At 45.6% G+C, this 22,508-nt stretch overlaps 1 protein-coding gene across 3 annotated transcripts in view; it reads right to left on the bottom strand.

The window, feature by feature from the left end:
• MYO1E (myosin IE) overlaps positions 1 to 22,508 on the bottom strand; it is a 204,905-nt gene that overhangs the window by 2,155 nt on the left and 180,242 nt on the right. For all 3 annotated transcript variants that reach the window (XM_004274688.2, XM_033437039.1, XM_033437038.1), the window contains exons 24-27: positions 20,968 to 21,125; positions 18,160 to 18,252; positions 15,400 to 15,601; positions 3,378 to 3,547 (exon numbers count right to left, since the gene is read on the bottom strand). In XM_004274688.2, coding sequence (XP_004274736.1) covers positions 3,378 to 3,547; positions 15,400 to 15,601; positions 18,160 to 18,252; positions 20,968 to 21,125 — 623 coding nt within the window. The remainder of the gene's footprint in view (positions 1 to 3,377; positions 3,548 to 15,399; positions 15,602 to 18,159; positions 18,253 to 20,967; positions 21,126 to 22,508) is intronic.

Below are 22,508 nucleotides of genomic sequence, written 5' to 3'. Positions count from 1 at the left end.
CATTTCATATCTGTATATAAAGAGCTTCTGTATTCTATAGCTGCTTATATGCCACTGTTCATACCATTTGCCTATTTTTCTATTGGTTGCTGGTCTCTTATCTTGTTGATTAGGAGTTCTTTATATACTAGTGAATCTGTCACATGAGTTACAAATACCCCTCTTCCAATTTTAATTAAATTTTTATGACGTTTTAATATTTGAGCAGTTGAATCAGATGATGATTTTACAGCTTCTTAGTTTTCTATCACTTTTAGAAATCCTTTCCCACACCGACAGTATTAAAAAAGAAAACTCTTCTATACTTACTTCTAGGACTTTTATGTTTCTTTTATGCATGTAAGTATTAATTTATTTGGGACTTATCTTGGGGGAAGGGGTTAATATATAAATCCAAAGTAATCATTTTGATATGGGGATTTTACAATTTTGATAAATACTGTTAAATTTCCTTCCCCAAAGTCTATTCCAGCAGTAGTGAAAGGAGGTACCTATTTCCCTGACTAACCAAAGATATTACACTCTACACTTTATTTGCAATGACAAAATCCAGAAAGTTCTGAAAATTAAGTTTTCTGTAACTCATTTCATGGGAAAACTTGACCTGAACTGACATGGGCTTGTTTATGATGTCTCTTTCCACTGCATGCTTAGGTTCCACAGCAGAAATACTGAGGCTGATCTAAGCTGTTTCCCTGGGACCCGCAAGGGGTGTTACATACTATAAAAAAGCTCCCATCTCTGATTTCTGAAACTCAGTTAGCTCGAAGGATTTGGATTAGGGAATGTGAACTCTCACTTTTTTTTTTTTTTTTTTTTTTTTGGCCTCATCTTGCAGCTTGCAGGATCTTAGTTCCCAGACCAGGGATTGAACCTGGGGCCCGGGCAGTGAAAGCGCCGACTCCTAACCACTGGACCGCCAGGGAAGTCCCTCTCATATTTTAATCTTTGCTGATATCACAGGTGAAATGCTTTGCTTTGCACGTCCCTGATGGTTAAGGAGGCTCTGCTGTGCACTGATTGCCTCAATAGCCTTTGTCCACTTTTGGGCTGGATTATTTGTATTATTTACATAGAAGAGCTATTTATATATGTAAAACATTTTTGCCTAGTCTGTTTTCCATAATTTAACTTTGCTCCCAGTGCTATTCACCATATAGGTTTTAATTTAGCCTTTTTTTTTTTTTTGCGGTACGCGGGCCTCTCGCTGTTGTGGTCTCTCCCATTGCGGAGCACAGGCTCCGGACGCGCAGGCTCAGCGGCCATGGCTCACGGGCCCAGCCGCTCCACGGCATGTGGGATCTTCCCGGACCGGGGCATGAACCTGTGTCCCCTGCATCGGCAGGTGGACTCTCAACCACTGCGCCACCAGGGAAGCCCAATTTAGCCTTTTTATGAGGTTAAATCCCGTATGGTTTTTGAGTTTGACATCTTCCACAGGAAGATTTTTCTCACCCAAAGATTAATATTCTAGGTTTCCTTCTAAGACTTTTGTAATTTAATTATATAGTTTTAGATCTTTAATTTATCTGATATTTATTTTGTTTATGAGGCAGAGATCAAACTTTATTTTCCTTTCAAAATGGAAAGTAATTGTCTATCCTTTCCCCTGATTTCAAATGCCACATTTATCATCTATTAAATACCTATGCAAACAAGGGTCTGCTTCTGAATGCTATTCTATCCTTTGTATCTATGTCAATTCCTGCACTCACACCACACTGTTTAAATTACAGCAATAATTTATAGCATGTTTTGATAACTTTTAGGACTCTACATTTTACACAAATATATGTTTTAATTATATCCAGTACGTTATTTCTAGAAAATTGTGAAAATATTGAGAAGTGAAAAGAAAGTAATACTTAAAGTTCAACACTTAAGGAGACCACTTTAACATTTTCTATTTTTAAAAATGTCTTTTTAGAAAACATTTTTCTATTCCATGTGTTTTATATTTTTACAAAAATGAGACTAGTCCACAGTCGCTAACCTAACTTTTTCCTTTTCTCCATGAACATTTTTCCATTTCAATAATGTATATACTTTTGCATCATTATCTTTAACATAAAAATTTTTGCATCAAAGTTCACTGAAGGGATATAGCAAAGCTTATTAAACTAATCCCCATCACTGCATATTAGGTCACTTCCCATATTTTTGCTGAACAAAGCTGGTGATAAAAATCCTGTTTGTATTACTAAGAGTTTATTTCAATACTTCTTTTATTCCAACTTTTGAAGGATACTAAATGACTTAAAATATTAACACCTGTAGAAAACCAGATGGCTAAAGGAGATAAAAAGAGCACCCAGAGAACATTTAGAAGGAGGTTGGTCTGGGGACCTGGAATTCTCCTGGGAGTGAGCCCAGGTGATTCCTAGAACTGCCCTTGGCTACCTCTTCCCGAAAGCTAGCCCTGCCATGGACCACTGTCCACTCAGGTTGTCCTTGCTCTGCTCATACACCTTGGATGGCTCTACTCTCTCCTGACAACTTGTCTTGAGCCTGACACCCAGGGCCTCTAGGACCAGGCCACTCTGGCTTCATCTCATCCCCCATGACATCTCCTCAGGGGTTCTGCACCTGGGTTGAGTGTCGGCTCATTTTCCTAAAAGGACCCACTCTTTCTGGCCTCCATGGCTCCTCTCTCCGTCAGTCTTCCCATCCCTCACCGCAAATGCCATGTCATTCATGGGGCTTTTTCTAACATCCTAAATTAAGAGTCATCTTTGTTTTTTAATGCTTCCATAAGGAATAATGTTTGCTTATATGTATATTATATTCTAACTTATCTTTACCAAATTAATAAAGTATTCAGCCAAGCCCACAGACCACTTTTATAATAGATGTTACAAGTTGTCTCCCTAGCTTCCATTCCATCTACCTTCATTAGGAGGAAGCCATGAAATCTGGGTGGGAGAGGCCTAACTCCCGTTACCTCGGGCAGTCCCTGCCAGGTCTAACCCACTTGGGGTACAGCCTTTGCCTTGCTACAGAGATTGATTCAGGGATGGGCACATGACCAGTTTGGTCCAATCTGAGGGATAGCTGGGACTTTTGTCCAATGGCTAAGAGAAGTTTCAGAGGTAAAGCGGATTTCAGAGATGGTTTGATCTGTTGGCCTGGAACTGATGCAGCCTTTTTGCTACCATGAGGAAAAACAGCCTGAGGAGGGAACAGATACAAAGAAGAGGGCAGAGCTGAAAGAAGTGTTTTTTAAAAATGAAGCTGGAGTCTTGATCAGCCTGAAACCTGACCTACCTCTGCAAGTTTCAGTGAGAGGAGCCCATAAATTCCTTTCACATTTATACTAGATTTTATAGAAATATAACCATATGCTTTTTGGAGGCTGTCCCAGCCAGCCATGCACTTACCTTCTTTGATAATATCGATAATGTCATTGGCATTGAAGCTGAGTTCGTCTGTGTCCTGAGCATCATAGGCATACAGAGCCTTGCACTGTGGCACCTGAGGCTTGGGCTTGGGCTGGGGCTTGGGTCTGCCCCCTGCTGGGGGAGGCCGGCTGGTTGTTTGTCTCCGGACCCTGTGGAAAGAGTGGAGGCAGGTGAGAAGGGACCCAACAGGAGGCAGCAGCACCACATGGTAGTTTGGAGCATGGGGCCAGCACTGGCCAGCTCAAGTTCAAGTCCAGCCCTATCCTTAGATGGACATGTCACTTCCTAAACTTTCCCGGAGAGTAAAGCACCCTCCCTGACAAGGTCATTGCAAAAGCATGTAGCTAGCTCTTCATAAACATTAGCCTCTGTTGCTGTGTCCCCAGCATAGAAGGAAATGTGAAAAAGACACATATTCCTACCAAAGTTTATAAAACATATTTATACATCTAAATGATAATAAAATAGTCATGTACCTATCCCCCTCCCTCAACTGTGGAAACAGAACTTTACCATAGAAGCCTGCAGCTGCCTCTCCTCAACTGAAATCCCTCCCAGAATGAACCCCTAGCTTGCATTTTGTATTAATAATTCTGCTTTGCTTTGTAGTTTTACCACGCACATAAGTATCCCTAAACGATACTTCTAGTTTGTCTGTTTTTTAACTATATGAAATGAATCACATGCTACTATCACTTGCTCCATTTTTTTTTTCCAGCCGCACTGCGTGGCTCTTGGGATCTTAGTTCCCTGACTAGGGATTGAACCCGGGCCACGACACTGAAAGCACTGAGTCCTAACCACTGGACTGCCAGGGAATCCCCTCACTCACTCCATTTTTGAGATGAACACTGTTGATGCATGTAGTTTGATTCATTCATTCTCATTGCTTTATACTTACTATTCCATTGCATGAATAGGTCACAATTTACTTATCCATTCCATTGTTGATGACCATTTGGCATGATTCCAATTTCATTACACAAAAATGCTGCTATGAATGTTCTTGTGCAAAAGTTTATCCAAAGTAATTTCTCAACATCAGCACTATGGACACTTTGGGCGGATAGATAATCCTTTGCTGCGGAGGCTGTCCTGTGCACTGTAGGGTGTTAAGCAACATCCCTCGCCTTTACCCCTGGGATGCCAGTAGCACCTCCTCTCCCTGGTCATGATCATCAAAAATATCTCCAACTTGAGACCCTAATCCAGGTCTTCTAGCTTTAAATGTATTCTTTCTACAACCTGTGTAACCTCCAGTCACCATTCATACATACATTGTCTCAAAGGCATGTAACTCTAGGTTGGTCCTAGTTACTGAGATCTTTAAACATATCTGGAACAACCATTTATTAAATATGTTCATGAAAGGCATTTAGAGAATGCATTTAGGAAATAGAAATATAGCAAACAGTCCCCCTCCCCCTTAGCTTAAGGACTAACCAAAGTGAAGCCTACATTCATTCGCTTACGAAAGAAACAAGATTTCTTCTAAGAGGGCCTGGGCTGAGCTCAACGTTGTGGGGCTGGCTGTTAGGTCTGGCTGGGCCTGTTAACACCTGTGGGAGGAGGGAGGAAAAGGGAGGGTATTTCCTGGGGCTTGAGCTCTGGAAGGAAAAAACACACCCAGTTTTGAGCTGTGCTCTGAAGAGGCCAGAGCCTCACTGTCCTTGCTGAGCTCCTGTGACAGCAGATGCTGCTGATGAGCAAGTCGGATCACGAGGGGGTTGGCTGGGGGTGAGGGGTTACTGGCTGCTAGCTGTCCCCAGCAGGGGTGGGGGGTTCCCTAGTAGGAGGGAGCAAACCCCAAGGTAACTCAGGCTCCACTCTTCTCAGATCAACCCCGCCCCCACCTTCCCACCCCCACCAGACGCTTTCTTTCATCGAAGAGGAAAGGCATTGTATAGTTCATTAGCATGACATCATTTCCTTCCTAGTCTATTGGAAATCCCCATTCCCTGCTTCGGAAGTGCTTGCTTCTCTGAAAGCTGGCTGGACAAGCAGGTTTTTAATTAAGCAACCTATATATTAGGGATGTGTCAGCATTTGGTTAATAAGAGCCATTAGCCTGGATACCAGAAGTCATCTATTTCCCAGTAACAAGGAATGGAGGAGGGGCTGGGGCTGTGGCGTGTGCATTAGAACACCCTGGGAGGGAGGAAGCCTCCACTCTGGCAGTTCCAGGGAACAGGGTTGGGAGGGTACGTGCACATATGCACACGTGTGTGTGCAGTCTTACGTGTGTGCACACACATACACTCACCAAATATTCACAGATGAAGAGTTGGCCTCTCTTATGTCCAGGGGAGAATACAGGTTGATGGGGTGCCTGGAGCCCAAGAGTGTTGGGACTTAGGTGCATTCTTCGGGCAGGGGGGCCTCTTAGCATGGAGGCAAAGCTGGATGACCCTCTGAAAACAAGGGCCATCCTGCCTGCAGCCTTCCCGGGAGTCTCCCCGCTCGCTCCTCTGCCCATCTGCCTCCATCTTTGATGGAGGTCACCCAGTTCCTCCCCCTTCATGTCTTTCCTGCCTTCCTTTCGAGGAAAGGAAGCAACGAAAGCAACTAAAGTTGCTTCCTTTCGAGGCTCCCTGAACATCACCCCAGCTCAGCATTTATTAGTTTACCTCACCCTCCACTGAAAATCCTTCTAACAGCTTCTCTCTGCTCTTGGCCTACAAAGTCCCTGTCAGGTGTGGCAGTGCTGGCTCCCAGCCTCCCATCCTGCTGCAGGCCACACTGGCATCTTCCTACCTGTCTTCATGGAAGTCTGACCCCTGGTTGGGGTTAGGACCCCTGTCCACATACTCCTAGCCTACATCATATTTGCTGGTGACAAACATACTTTCCCCCTAAGATCAGGAACAAAACACAGGTGTTAGCTCACCACTTCTGTTCAATACCCACTGGAAGCTCTAGCCAGAGCCATTAGTCAAGGAAAATAAAAGTCATACAGATTAGAAGTAAAAATACCTCTATTTGCAGATGAGATGATCTTGCACATAGAAAATCCTAAGGAATACACTTTAAAAAAAACTATTAGAATAAAAAGATTCAGCAAGATTACAGAACACAAGATCAATATATAAAAATTATCTGGCGACTTCCCTGGTGGCACGGTGGTTAAGAATCCTCCTGCCAATGCAGGGTACACGGGTTCAATCCCTGGTCCGAGAAGATCCCACATGCTGAGGAGAAACTAAGCCTGTGCGCCACAACTACTGAGCCCACACGCCACAACTACTGAAGTCCACGTGCTCTAGGGCCTGCATGCCACAACTACTGAGCCTGTGTGCTGCAACTACTGAAGCCTGCGCGCCTAGAGCCCATGCTCCGCAACAAAGAGAAGCCAGTGCAATGAGAAGCCCGTGCACCACAACCAAGAGTAGCCTCCACTCGCTCCAACTAGAGAAAGCCCATGTGCAGCAACGAAGACCCAACACAGCCAAAATATAAATGATAAAAAAAAACAGCTCTATTTCTAATGCACTAGCAATGAACAATTCAGAAATGCAATTGAGAAAACAATTTCATTTACGATACACAAAGAATATAATACTTAGGAGTAAAGTTAAGAAAAGAAGGATGATCCTATTTATATGAAATGTCCTGAAAAGGCTTATCTATACTGACAGAAAGTAGATTAGTGGTTGCCTAGGGCTGGGGGATGGGGGAATGACTGCTAAGGGGAAGAAGGGTTCTTTTTGGGATAACGAAAATCTTCCTAAGTTAGATTATGATGATGGTTGCACAACTCTGTGACTATACTAAAAGCTGTCGAATTGTACTTTTTTTTGGCCGTGCCACCAGGCACGTGGGATCTTAGTTCCCCAACATGAGATCGAACTCATGCCCCCTGCAGTGGAAGTGCAGGGCCTTAACCACTGGACCGCGAGGGAAGTCCCTGTTGAACCGTATTGTAATTTGAATGGGTTGATTTTATGGTATGTAAATTATATCTCAAAAAAGCTGCTTTAAAAAAAAGAAAGTAAATCGCATGGGCCTCTTTGGGCTCTGAAGTGCACTCCTGATACCCAGAGTGAGCTCAGCCAGCTTGTACACAAGCAGCTGCTGAGTGTCCCACCCAGGATCCGGGACATAGTGGAGGAGAGGATGGAGGTGAGGGGACCATTTAAACACCTGTGTGAACACAGCCGCTTCACGGTCTTTGATCCTAAGGCATCAGAGCCTACTTCCTCAGTAAAACCAATCAAAGTAAAACCTCAGGGATTACTGGGGGATTTGGGTTCCCATGTACAGTAAACTCTTGGCAACAGCTGGCTTGATTGTCCCTGGACAACTGCTACCATGCAGTGTAAAGTCATCTGGTCATTTATCCCTTGGCTGAATGGGGCTCAGAGCACTCCACAGTTGGGAGAGGGGAGATTCCAGGTAGCTTCGAGATGGGGCGTTGTTTGCTGGGGAGCAGAGTGTGGACTGGGGGACTGTGTTTGATGGGGAATGGACGTGGAGGTGGAGAACAGCTCTGCATTTTGCATCAGGAAAGGGGCTGCTTAGGCAATCCCGAGGTAACCACTGTCTGGCTTTTTCCTTTTTAAATGTCCTCTGTAACCAGGAAAGGGTACAACTGCTCCAGTAGGGCAGCACCTTCGCAAAGTGAGCCAGTTACAGCAAAGCCCTCCTTCTCACTGGTCACTTCTGCCTCATTCTCACATCCAAGCATGTCCTCTCTTCTTGTGAGTGTTGACAGAGGGGGCGTGGTCTGGGAACCCCTGCCTGGAGCTCTGCGCAAGGTACCGTGCTGGGCATTTTCAGATGTTGCCTCATTTAATCTCACAACAATTCCCGTGAAATGACTGACCTAGGTTCCTGGAATTTCTTGCTGGCTTCATCAGGGGATGGCACGATGCATACGCAGCAGGCTCCCAGAGCTCCAGCCACACTGACCTTTCTGGCCCCATGGTCCGGCCATGCTCCCCACCCCCTGACCACCGCTGCTAACTCCTGCTCAGCCTTTGGGTCTTGTTTCACCCCGGGCAGCATCCTCTGGTAGCCTGCACCTGCTAAGAGCAGGGGGTCAATGCAGTGGGACAGGGGCCTGTACCAGCTGACTCCCTGGCAGGGCAGTAGATTCCATGCAGGCGGCTGTTCTCACCACTGTAGACCCTGGACCTGGCGCCAGGCCCAGGAAGACTGTGTGGGCTCAATCTGCATGTTCTGAGGGAGTAGCAGAAGGGACAGTGGCTTAAGAGTCAGAGTCAGTGCACTGGGTTTGAGGCCCAGTTCTGACACCGGCTGGCATGTGACTTGGGGCCATCACTTCACCTGTTTAGGGATCAGTGTCTTCACGGGGTAAAAAGAGGGAATTCCGGCAACGGCCCAGGCCCTTCTTCTAATTCTAAGGCGGCTTTACAGAGTGCTCTCAACAAGATCCCTACGGTCAGGTGTACCATGGGACACAGGAAGCCTGCCCCGATGGGGCGATCACTCTCTCCATTCACCATACTGTGGATCTGGAAAGCACCACAGGAATCGGTCTGCGAGAACAGCCATTTTCCCAGCTCTGTTCGACAGACTCAGCCTTCCTTCAACCCAGACAATCCCCTTCCACCACTAGGTGGCGATCCTGTGCAGTCAATAATGAGGAGAGAGGATGGCTTTCTACCAGCTGCCAGAAATTATCAAGGTCGTTTAGGTGCTGGTTGACTCCACTCACAGCCATGAAAAAGGGATTGAGATTTTCTTACACAGCAAACAAGATCCCCGTGCCCAGGGAGCAGGAATTGGCTCAGCCCAGCCTGTGAGAGAGGGTTGTTAACGCTTTCAGGAGTTTTGTGGTCAGTTGTTAAACAGTCATTATTAAAGATGAAATTGAACACATTTAACTGAATAAATTATATTAAAAGCAAAGGCAACAAATACTCATAATCTGACCCTACCTAATTATCTTACCACATTTTACATCTCTCCATGCTCTTGAAGTTATTAACATCTGCTGCCTACCTGTGGTGGGAACACAGGACAGTGGGAGACTGTACATCTCCCCCCAGCTCTGGGACCAGGGGTAGTCACCCTGGTAGCTTGAAATCGGCCACAGTGAGCAGAAACAGACAAACGTTACAGCTCCCGCCTTTTCATCCCCAGAGAGCTAGCCGTTCACAGCACGCCACTTGCTGTCCCTCCACCACCCTCAGGATAACTCACTTTCACTCATCTAAAAGTGCTTTGCCTAGATTTATTTTGTAATGGATATGCAGGATTTAGATAATTTTGGTAGTGCTTACATTTTATGATATTTGTATTCCAAATAAACCTCACAAGATTGAAAACTGTTATAAAAACAACTATTTCATTGGGATAATGGGGGCAGGAGTAAGAATTTCAGACTCACAACGACAAAGTTATTTTTCCTACTGCCACTGGTATACAGTTATAAAACTCTGCATCACAGAGCAAATCCAGCTGTTTCATTATATGTAACTCTGGCACAGTGTAATTTAGTTTTCCTGTTACTATGTGACCCGTCGTTTTCAGGGTAATCTGTACAGTTGGCCCTTCACATCCATGGGTTCTGCATCCCAGATACAGATTTAACCAACTGAGATTGGAAAATATTCAGAAAAAGAATTCCAGAAAGCTCCAAAAAGCAAAAGTAGAATTTGCTGGGCAGGGCAACTGTTTACATAACATTTACATTGTATTCAGTATTATAAGTAACCTAGAGATGATTTATAGTACACAGGAGGATGTGCATAGGTTATATGCAAATACTATGCCATATTATATAAGGGACTTGAGCATGAACGGATTTTTCTATCTGGCGTGTGTGTGTGTGTGTGTGTGTGTGTGTGTGAACCAATCCCCCGTGGATACCAAGGGACTGTACACATTTACCACTTTATTGTGTCTATTCTTCATTAAGAAGAGAAACGCATGAAGAAGCTCGGCTACAGCACCTTGCTTTTACAGCAGGTCTTTTTCTGAGTAGGGAATTAAACATCTAATGCAGTCACATTATAACCCACACCACAAAGTTTCCTGAGTAATCAAGCACATTATACCCAGTTTGCTTTGTGAAAACCTGCACTGCTAGAAAAGCCCCGTTTTAGTGCCTGGGAAGACCAAGTGGTGCCTTCGCCCTGAGACATCGGGATGCCGACCGACCTCTGAGCCCTCGTGGACAGCTGCCTAGTCTCTCAAGAGGCCAGAAGCCCACAAGAACACAAAACGCCAAGTGACATCAATGACAACAAAGCGCTGTAAAGTCAGGTATTGTTCATTCGCTCTGTTCCTGGGATGTAGGTTGTTACAGTGATTGGAGCAAACGAGGTTTAACTAGAAAAAAACTGTGGAATAGTAAAGCAGGAGAAGGAGTTTTGGACTTTATTTAGTTATTGAAATGCAGCTAGTGTCTGTTGCAATATTACCTCTCAGCTCTCTGTTCTGCTGTTGCTCTGAGCCCACAGAGAGCAGGCATGGCTATTAGATGTGTGTGTGTCAGGGAAGCGGGACGGGGAGAGGGTGTCTCCCTGACTCATCCCCTTGTCTTGGCTTCGCTAGGCTGCCCATTCCCCCCCGCCCCCCCCCCATTAAAGCCAGCAATGCCTGAAGCTTAGCCCCTCATGGCGTCTAGAGCTCTATGCAGGCCAGAGGTTTGAGCTCTTGAGGGTAAAGCCACTGGGCCAGGGGACACCCACTTCTCAATCCTGGTAGAATATTAATATTTCCCTGCAAGACCAAACCACATGAATAACAGTCATAAAATAAATATAAATAAACTTTCAAGTTGCATTGTGCTTCATAGTTTACAAAGCCCTTATTTAATCTTCCTGACACCCTGACTGGGTTTTACATTTCTGATTATTAGCTCTATTATACAGTATAGGTGAGGAAACCAAGGTGTAGGAGGATTAAGTGATGTACACGAGGGTGTCAGCTGGCAATTAGTGAAACAATCCATGTGGCCGGCACGTGGCACACAGCAGGCACATGGTTCAGTAAATATTCAATGCATGAATCAATGAAGGAAGGAACAAATGACCCGGGACTCATACCCAGTCCTTGCAAGTGTGAATCTGTGCTCTCTGCACATGGCCAGGCCACCTTCTCCACCTTCTGTGAACTTCTCTGCAGTCTCCACACCTCTGGGACACCCGGGTATGCCTCATCTATGACAGGGTGAGCTGGGATTAAGCTTTCAAATATCATGTCTTTGTTCTGCAGATGTGAAATTTATGTCTTGAAATTCCAAGAAGGAAAATAATGGCATTTTATTTCACTGGCTCTTTAAAATGTGCTGTGTTCCAAAAGGTTGAATCTATAAACATGACTGGAAATTTGGGAACGGATGCCAGGAATTCCTAAGCTTCGTGTCTGCCTGGGCCAGGGTATGGCTGCTGCTCCTGCAGATTATGGGTTAAGAAATATTGCTGTTGGACACTTGTTGGAAATTTTAAGCTCCTTGAAAAATATGGCTCCATTAGGAGAATCCTGTCAAGAGACACACAGGCAGCATTTAAATTTTTCTATCGATCCTTCTTTTGTGGCATGGCCAGAAGCCCTACCACTGAGCACTTTCAATATTTTTCTGTTTCTCCAACTTCTAGTTGGATTAATCTCTGGAGTACCTTGAAATTTCCTGAAGTTGTCCTCCCATGAAATGGACCACAGGATTAAAAAGGCCAACAGGAAAAAACATTTCCAGTCTGGGTTTTAATGCCTCCAGTAATGAACTGGAGGTAGATTATGTACATCTCAGTCATAGGAGGGAAAATATAAAGCACACTTGATTGGCAAATCAAGTGTTCCTGTGAAGCCAGAGCAAAGGCTGATGAGTGAACTATTTATACGGATTCTTGCTTTACCTGTTCTCTTTCCCTGAGACTCAGGAAGATCGTGAACCTGAATCAGACTGTTCAAAAGGTATGTTAAGGGACTACAAGATTATGATTCCTTCTACATCTTAGTTTTCCTGGTCAATGGTAATAATGATGATGACAACAAACATGGCATGGCAAGGGTAAAGAATCCAGCTGGGGTGGTAATTAATTTAGTGAAGGCTTCATGTTCTCTCCAAAAGCAAACACAAAAAACCCAAAAAGCATAAAACCCAAACCGACTGAACCCGAAATAAACTGACAAAGACGTTCCTGAATTAACTTGAGGTGCTAATTACACCATTTGATTTTATCCACATTGCACGATCCAAAAGAGATGACTGCTTATGCTAAACATGTCTATAAAGAAAAGTGCACTGAGGGTGGGAGAGGGAAAGATGAACCCAGGAGTTGAAAGTCCAAGGAGACTTGGTGGTAATCTCCCTTTTATAGGTTGGTAAATTCAAGGGCACTGTTTGGGACTGTAATGTAAACAGGAACTTCCGTCTCTGTGGAAAGGTACAAGCTCGGGACCCCAAAGGTCCCTGTTTGCTCCAGCAACGTCCCACGGAATAAATGCAATTCATGTTTTCTTGGCAAAGAAGAACCGTTGAATGTAGGTAACCACGAGGCCCCTGAAATGCTCGTCTAAAGTCTCTGGCCACATTAGAAATTATTTTAACTTTGACTTTATGTGTTTTAGAAAATAAATACAAAGAAAAAGCTCAGCCTTTTGATCAGAGTATGATTTCTTAAGGAATATTTGCATCACAGCAGATTTAAGTGTACAAAGAGGAGGCTGGCTGGGATTCTTGTAGCTACAGGACTCAGTGTGCCTCATACGAGTTTTACACACAAGTGTTACATACAGGAAGATCATACTGCCTAGTAGACGGTTGTGAAGGTTCCCTCTCCTTCCAGCCCCACAGCCACTGCCAAAATAGCATCACGTATGCCTGATCTTTAGGCCTAAAGGTGGCAAAGGGTGTGATAAGACTTAAATAGGGAACAGCGCAGCTGAGGGCTGGAAGGGAGCAGCCTCGGGTAAGACACAATGTTCCTAAATTGCCTGCTTTTTGGCTGACAGATGCTCCCAGCTGGCTGGTGTGCAAGTCTGTAACTTGCAAAGCAGGCTGGAAAGATGGTTTTGCTTGCCAAAACCAAAGCAAGTAGGAAGCTAGCAGACAGAGCTAAGAGATTTGGTGCATTTTGCTGACTGGTTTTAATCCCCTGCCTAGTTCGGGAAATCAGACTGGGCCCAGGAAGTCTTGTCTGATTATTTTAGTTTCTTCCGTCCATTTGAATAGTATAGGCCTGGGTTAGGGAGTAAGGCTCCAGTTGCCTCAACAGCACCCTTCCAATTCACCTTCATACAAAACTTCCCTGGTTTCATCAAAATGACTTGACAAGTGGTTTTCAAAATGTGCTCCCCGGGTCAGCAGCACCATCATCCTTTCAGAACTTGGTAGAAATGTAAATTCTTGGCCCCTACCCTGGTCCTACTGAATCAGAAATACTGGAAGTGGGCCAGGAGGTTCTCCAGGTGATTCTGGTGTACATTAAAGTAGGAGAACTTCCTCTTTAGACCAAGCCAATCAGGTAAACCATGATCATTAAAACTGGTGGCACAGAGCTACTTATGCAAGAGTTGGGGGAGCACAGAGGGGGTCTAATAGAAAGTGGCAGCCACTCTACTGATGCCATTTGTATAAAACCAAGGTGCTTTCCTCTCTGTAGCCCAAAGGAGGTAAGACTTGCTAGGGGAAAAGGAACACCAGGAAAGAACCTGGTGACGTCCAGAAAAGTTCCTAAGAGCTCTGCGGTCTTTGAGAAGGCCTGGAGGTGAATGGGTGGCTGCCCACCCAGAGGAAGGAGCTGTTGCCTCTCACCCGGCACTGCCCTATTTTGTACACAAGTCTCCTGATCACACTTGAAAGTTCTTTATTCTATAGATACGGTGAGAATAGAAAATGGAGGTGGGCAGGAGGGAGGGGAAGAGTGGGCTGCAGTAACCCCACGATCGGGTTAGGCAGAGAGAACTACTGAGAATCATGCAGAGTCGGAAGATTCCTCAAGTCACTAGCTCATCCACCAGGAGATAATGATTGCTTCATCACCACCATCATCGTCATCGAGCTACAGCTGACTGAGTAGCCTCCTACATGCCTGGAACCATGGTAGGTGTCTTATGCAGATTTTCTCTAGTCGTCCCCCAACCCCCAGCAACCCTGCAAGCTTGGTGGTATTACCTCAGTGTACAGATAAACAAAATGAAACTCAAAGAGGGTTAGGAGCAGGTCCAATAGTAGACAGGTAACAGGGGCTGAACCAGGATTCTCATCCTTATCTGGTATGTGACACCATCGCTCTATAATACTCCAGCCTGGTGATTTCCATCCAGCCTGTCCCTGAATACTTCCAGGGACAAGGTGCTCCTTACATTCTAGGGTAGTTCATCTTTGGGCTACTGGAATGTTCTTTTGTTTACTGGTGCCAAAATCTACCCCCCGGCAGAGTTCACTCACTTGTCTTGAAGTTGGCCCTAGTGATATGCCTGGTGACTCCACAGGACCCAGCAAACCCACTTCCTACACTGGTAACTCTGAATAGCTACACAGAGTTCCAGGAATCTTTACTTCCTTCAACTAAAAAGCCTTGGTTTCTTTTCTTCCCCTCTTCATTTTCTGTTATAGAAAGGCAGAGAGGGTCTCATTTTAAAGCCCTGAAGATTTGTCCTCATAACCAAACATCTGCATCTCATAGAATGCTGGGATGGTATTCTTTATGTATCTAATGACTCTTTGAGCTGTTGTGTTTACGCAACTTCAGGCACAGATATAAATCGAAACCCCCATTATTCCTCAACCATCCCAGAGAGCAAAAAAGGTCACAGAGCGATCAGATCTCAGGGTGGAAGGGGACCCCTCTTGTGATGTTTCCGAGATAAGGCCTCTCTGGGGAATGAAGTGTGTGGGATCAACTTGCCTGTACTTTTAGAAAATGGCAACCGAGGGCTTCACAGCCTTGGGGCTGGATGCCAACACACGTGGGTGGAAAACCAACCTTGAGAATCATGCGTGGATGGCCCCCCAAATCCTTGAGCCTTGGTGTGGCTGGTGGAGATGGAGGTCGTGAGTTTCACCCATGGGAGGTGGGGCTCTTACCCTGCAGCACCCTGGTCTGGGACCTTGAGGAAATCCAAGCTCTCCGGCGTCTGTGACACTCGGTCTGAGCCAACGGACTGTTGTCGCGGTAAGGGTGGGCGAGCCATAGAAGGGCACAGGCTCCTCTGAGTGGACCTCTGGTTTCCAGCAGCGTGGGGATGCAGCACAAACTGGTTTTTAATGACTCCATTCTGATGGTAGCCTAGAAAGTGGGAAAGAGGAGAAAACAAAGCAGGAAATTTCTGATCCTATGCTCAAGGCTCTCCAAATTTTTTCCCACCCGTTAGGCAAGAGTGAGTTACTTAGCTTTGCCAGGCCTCAGTTTCCCCTTCTAAAATAAGGGAGGGCATAACTTCTCATATTTTGCGAGGAATAGAGCCCAAGACATTGTACACTGCCCGGCCAGTGCCTGCAACATAGCAGACGCTCGTGCATGCTTGTCGATCCTGACTTTAGAACCACCAGAAATGTTCAGGGGTTTCGAAGCCAATGGTCAAAGAAAGGTAAGCCTGCAACTAGTTGGGAGGCACATTCTTGGGTCTAAGAAAAATGATGACGCTGTGATTCAGGAGGGCTGGCAGCCAGCTGTTTAAACAGCTGGACATCCATTTTCAAGGGGTCAGTCTGGGGTGTCCTCTGCAGGAGCTGTGGGAGGTGAAGGGAGCACCCCACACAGGCAGGGGAGATGTGGCCATTGGTTGGATTAATCTGGAGAGAGCAAGCTGTCTTAGCCAAACTGTTCCTGGTCAAGATCGCATTATCTGGTAAGTCACAGACTGTGGTGCTGGGCTCCAAACCGTGCGCCTTGGCTGAAAGCGGCACTGTCATTCCCAGCTATGTATGAAGAAGCCCTTGTCTCTTCTCCCACTGACAGATTTGGGGAAGAGTGAAGGGGAACAAGGCTCCCCAAGGCACGCTTTTGGTAAAGCCACCGTAAAGCAAACCTCTTCCATGCGAATTAAGAGAAGAACTCTTTGGTACCAGTGGGATGACCCTTAGTTTATAAGGCGACTCGGGGTTCAGGTTTGGCTCTGCCTCTGATAGCTGTGTTGACCTTGAGCGAGATACTTGACCTTTCAGAGTGTCAATTTCTTCATGAAAGAGACAAGGAGCTTGGTGAGACCCCACATGCTGCCCAGGTTGCCAAGGACAGCAGAAGGGCATCCAGAGTGGGACGTGTTCCAGGGCCATGATACTCAAAAGGGGTCCCATAGATGGACTGCTCTGTGCCACTCGTGACCCACCCACCATCAATAAGCTCAGAAATTAAGAGCAAGCATTTAGAAACGTTCACAGCAGTTTCACAGACATATCTCATGTCTGTTGAATCTAGTAAGAAATTTTGGCTTACATTTTGAATGCTTTTAAAATTCCACTCTTCTAGTAACTTTTATTATATCTTACAAAAGAATAGTTTGTGATGGATTAAAAATTAAGTAAAAAACCCCACAAAAACCCAAAACAAAACAAAACAAAACCCCAAGCCCTTGATCCTTCATCATAGATAGTATGAGAAGTACTGATGTAAGGGATTGGGGTCCAATCGCCTCATTTTATTGGTGAAGAAACTGTCACACGCAGAGGTTGGGAGCTGTGCTCAAGGTCAGGTATTTGGTCTGAGCCGACTGTGGCCAACACAGCTGAGGCAAATGAGCTTTCCAGGTGGTCTGGCCAGGATTTTGCACGGGCGGCTGGCGCATAAGTAGTAACAAAACACTACACTGGTTCTCTTAGGTTCTTTTGTGCTTGGATTTTCTTCAAGGATAAAGGCAGAGGGGAGGAAAGACAGCTGGGCCAGGCAGGATGGGGACTCCAAAAGAGATGAGAATTAGTTTCTCACTGATAGGCATGGTTGTCCATACTTCGGCATGCCAACTGTGAGACTCCAGAGCAGGAGACAAAAGAAATGCTTTTTACTGCTTATTTTGGACACTGCTACAAATTAATTCCCTTGTCTGGGATGATCTGAGTCAAGTGTGGTCCCAAGATGACCCTTTTCAGACCTACAATCCTAAACTTATTAACATCAAACACTCTGGGGGCAGTTTCTTATTAACTGAATTGTGACTGATGGAAAAACATTTTGTGAGTTTTGAGAGTACTCTTCCAATACTAAACAGATTCTTTTAAGGGCAAAACCTCTTACAGTTATTTGGGTTTGGATTTTGACTTGCATGCTATATTTTTATCATTTAAAAAAATGAGAAAAATGCAACATAAGATCTAAACATTTTTCTGAATCCATTTTGTATTCTCCCAGATATTACTTTATTTCTTGGAGCAGTTCTCGTAGATTCTATCTGATTAAGAATAGACTTTCTATTTATTCACTCAGCTGTTAACTCGTTGCAGAGTATTGTCATGGTATTGGGCTGGAGCTGAGTAGTGGTGGGGTCATACCTTGCAAACTCCAATTTCCCTAGAGGCAGTGTCCTACAGCTTAAAAGCTGACGACGTTCTGGTTGTCATGGACAAGGAGCTCCATTTCCTCTTACTGATGTACAAAGCCTTTCCTAAGGGAGGTAACACTGCCAGGTAAGGAAATGCAAACTGCTGACTCAGCCACCGTGCACTCTCAGGAGCTCATCCATGCCTCCCCTGGATTTTGGGGTCATAGGTAGGGCCATCGTGTTGGGAGGAGTACATCTGGCACTGAAATGGCTCATGCTGGCTAATATGCGGGCACTTATTGGCTAATGCGTTTCTTCCTCAAGGTATTTTACACATCTGGGTCTAGTCTATGGCCCACGCTTGGCTTACCTGGTGGCGGAGGGGCAGCTCTCATTGGGTAGTTGGCATTGTGAGTCCCGCTGGAATAACCTCTGCTTTGAACGGTGTTCCTTCGGGTAGGACCTGAAATAAACCAGCAAGACAAAGTTAAAATCGGTGGCTACTGGCTGGTTTTATGGCTCCCGACGGTCTTCTGCTTCTGGAGAACTTTTGAGACGTTTGGAACGCAGGTCTCCGTCGGATCTGCAGGAGGCTGGTTGCAGTGGAGACGGCTGTGTGAGGGAAGAACTGTCCTCGCAGCTATTGGATGGGAGGGGCTGGAGGACATGGGATGGAGGGAGGGATTTGAAATGTCAGAGCCAGTAGCTTTACAAAGAGGTGTTATCAATAAGCTTACAAAGGGGTCTCTATTGTTGTAGACTTTGCAAAGGGACAGAGGAGACATCTGAATGTTCGCACTCATGTCCTGACCACAGCACCGCAGGAGCCGAGGCTGCGTCTGCTGCACATCGTGGTCACTGACGTGAAGGACACCGCAGCTCCAGCACCTTCACTTTAGTCCAGAGCCTTTCTCGCCAGAGTTTGCATTCTACAGTCTTCTAAGTAAACACAGAGACCCTGAAGGGTAGAAGCAGACTGATACCCTGGACACAGACGTGCAAGTGTTAGAAAACAAGCAGGGCCAAATGGAGCTTCCTGTGGGCCAGAATTAGGGCTGGGGCGGCCGGGCCACTGCAGGCCAGACGAGATCTCTGCAGAGACTATGTGTTGGAAAGGAACACAGTAAACAAGGTCTCGAGTGGGATATGAAGGAGCTTCAGGACATGAAGCTGATTAAACCAGCGGGAAGAGGGGTGCAGAGGGAATTCCTAGTAAAGAGAAGAGCAGGAAGTGATAAGGCATGACAGCATAATGCAGAGGAGCTGGGTCTCAGGTCCTGGGACAAGGGGAGGAGGCCAGGTTAGGGTGTCCCCCTTCCTGCCCCCTTTTCCCCATGAAGATATAATAAAACACCGTATTAGACAACGTTTCACTTTGAGGCCTGCTGAGGGCATTGCTCATACACATCTTGCTGGTTATCTGCAGCTCTCCTTTGCCGCGCTCTGTGCCCTGGGTTCTGAGCCCAATGGAGTGCTAGGCCTCTGCATTCCAGTTGGGTTTGGTCAGTGGGAGGCACCGGCAGGAGACTGGGGTGCCAGAGGAGAGAGGGGCTGGGGTATCTCTTCCTTTTTTTCCCCAAATTGAAGTATAGCTGATTTATAGTTTCTGGTGTACAGCAAAGTGACTCTGATATACATACGTTCTTTTTCAGATTCTTTTCTGGGGGCTCCTCTACCTACATCCTTAGAGTAACAGTGGCATCCTGCTGTTCTCTGCCCGAGTCCCAACTTTGTTCCCTTAGCCCTGCCAACACCCCTGCAAAGAGTCCTTTTATGTAAAAGTCTCTTAAAAAAATCCCACCTAAATGTGCTGTCTTCTGCAAATACCAACTGATACACAGATATATACCAACATTTTCTGAGTGGCTATTTCTCTGTACTGTATTAGTGAGTTATAAAGTACGTGCCAATGTGCGCCTTGTAGACAGATGTCATAAAGGCCTATTTTATACCTGTCATACTCTTTTTTTTTTTTTTTGGCCGTGTGGCTTGCGGGATCTTACTTCCCCAACCAGGGATCGAACCCAGGCCCCGGCAGTGAAAGCACCAAGTCCTAACCACTGGACCACCAGGGAATTCCCGACCTGGCATACTCTTCATCGACCGTACACATGGGCTGCATTCTGTAAAGATATCTACATTATATGAGTACATAGCATATGTAATTACTCTAAATTATAAATATAATTTATATTATATAAATTATATATAATTTATATAATATAAATTATATTTATATTTTAAAATAAATATATTTTACTCTGCCTTATAAATATAATTTTATAAATATCATAAATAGAAAAAGAATCAAAGGCCAGTAAAGAAGTCAGACTGTGCTGTGAGTTACTGCAGGTATGTCTTCTACTGAAGCAATTGACAGTGAAGGAGGGCAGTATTAAATGTGACGCACAGTAACAGAGCAAAACCTTGTAGGGAGCTGGTAAATATGGTCAGTTTCTTTCAAATTGACAGAAAAGGGCTTCCCTCGTGGTGCAGAGGTTAAGAATCTGCCTGCCAATGCAGGGGACATGGGTTCGAGCCCTGGTCTGGGAAGATCTCACATGCCACGGAGCAACTAAGCCCGTGCACCACAACTACTGAGCCCGCATGCCACAACTGCTGAAGCCCACGTGCCTAGACCCTGTGCTCCGCAACAAGAGAAGCCACCACAATGAGAAGCCCGCGCACCGCAACAAAGAGTAGCCCCCACTTGCCGCAATTAGAGAAACCCTGCGTGCAGCAACGAAGACCCAATGCAGCCAAAAATGAATAAATAAATTTATTTTAAAAACAAATAAAATTGACAGAAAGGATGAGGTTTGTATTGTCGACAAGATCGGACTGGAAAGGGCTGGGAAATGTAAAGCCAGCAAACTGATTTGTTTTAAACACAATGCATGCTGTAATGCCAGGAATACTACACATAACTACAAAATCATTCAGAAAGGTTTAACCTGCCCATTTGCCTTGATGTTGGTTTAGTCTGAAATGTTTCAATCTGAAGCAAACCCCAGCCACAGGAAGCAGTCAAAGTACTGGTTCTTTGCCCTGCAGATCTGGGCAGTGTTATGAGCATTTGGTAGGAAAAGAGTTTGGCTCAGGGCAGGGTGAGGGAAGGCCAGGCGGGAAGCCCAGAAGCCTAGCAGTGGTCCCGCCTGTGGGGCCCATGAACACTTACGGGAGTTCCTGGGCAGCCCGGGTCCGATGCTGACCTGCAGCACTTTGTTGCTGGGCTTGAGGATGGCCAGGTCACCGAAGCCTTGGTGGAATTGCACTTGCCGGGAGCCCCCTGCACTCCAGGGACCCCAGTTCTCCTTTTTCAACTTGATTTCAAGCCTGTGACAAGCATATTTGTTGGAATTAACAAGTCGGGATGGAGCAGTGAGAAAGTGCGGCTCACAGACCCCAGCATGGCGTTGTGCTGCTGGGCAAACGTGCTATAAAAACAAGGCAAGCCTGGATCATCGGAACAGGCACCGGGCCCGGCGGCCAGGCATGACAGTCCGTGGGTTTCCCCGACAGAGGCAGAGCATTCGGGGTCCAGCCCCTGGGAGACACCAGTTGGTGAGGGAGGTACCCCAGTACAGGCGCTTTGTCACTCTGTCAAGTGGATACAGGTGGGACTGCCCCGGGAACAGAAAGAAAGGTCAATCACCAGGCCACACCCGCTGCGGTATGTCACTGTGTTTCTCTCTGATTGCCCAGGTCTGTGTTTGTGGAGGACCGGGAGATGCCAGACACAGAGAGCTCACATCTTCTTTGCACAGAATGTGGCTGCTAGTTAAGTTCTATTCCTGCACCCTCACCCCTACCCCAGGGAGGAAAACGACAACATTTCCCTTCCCAAATAAAAGGGAAATTGACTCACAACTGCAGAACTCCTCGGCCAGTTTTCATTTTCCACATTGCCTATATGCCTACATAATGCAATTTCATATTTTGCTTTTTTTTACCTTATATTTTTTCATGTTGTAAGACAGAAAGATCATAATTGCAAGTAGCCGACTATTCTGTTGAGTGGCTTGGCTATATTCTTCCTTTTTTTGAGTTATTCCCTTATCACAAATTCCCAGACAAAAATAATTGCCCCCCCGTACTCATGGCCAAATTGTTCTTTGGAAAAGCTGTAATGAATTCATTCTGTTTCCAGTATCTGTTTCACTGTAACCACAGCAGCATGAGTTATGGAAAGGTCCCCTCCTTATGGCATTAAGGCTTTACTTTGGCCTCTTCCTTGTGAGTAGGAAGAGTGGAGGATATCCCCATTTTATAGATGGGGAAATCATGAAGGAAAAAAAAGCCAAATAACTCACTCAGCAAACGTGAGATTAGAAGTTCAACACTCCGCCAGTGTCTGGTCCACGAGACAATGTTATTAAAGCAAATGAAGGTGAGAGCCCAGACACAAGACACCAGCCATCCACAGCCCCCGAGTCTCCAAATGCCCCAGCAACACGCTGTATTACGCATTGATCTTGGGAACTTAAGTTCCACTCCAATCACTTTCTTCTGCTTCAGCCTGACACTACTTCTGCCTGCTCTGCTAAATAAAATATTCTTCTATTGGTGATATATAAAATCTGCCTTTTCCTGGCCTCACGTTGGTGACCTTTGTTCAAAGGATAAGATACACCATCCAATGAAGTCATTATCTCACAGAAATGCAAAGTGACGTTTTCAAAGCCTGTGGCAACCATCCAGACTGTCTTCTGCAGGCCC

Source organism: Orcinus orca, chromosome 2 (genome assembly GCF_937001465.1).
Source record: "Orcinus orca chromosome 2, mOrcOrc1.1, whole genome shotgun sequence".
Lineage (NCBI taxonomy): Eukaryota > Metazoa > Chordata > Mammalia > Artiodactyla > Delphinidae > Orcinus > Orcinus orca.
This window is presented reverse-complemented; position numbering and strand designations above follow the sequence as displayed.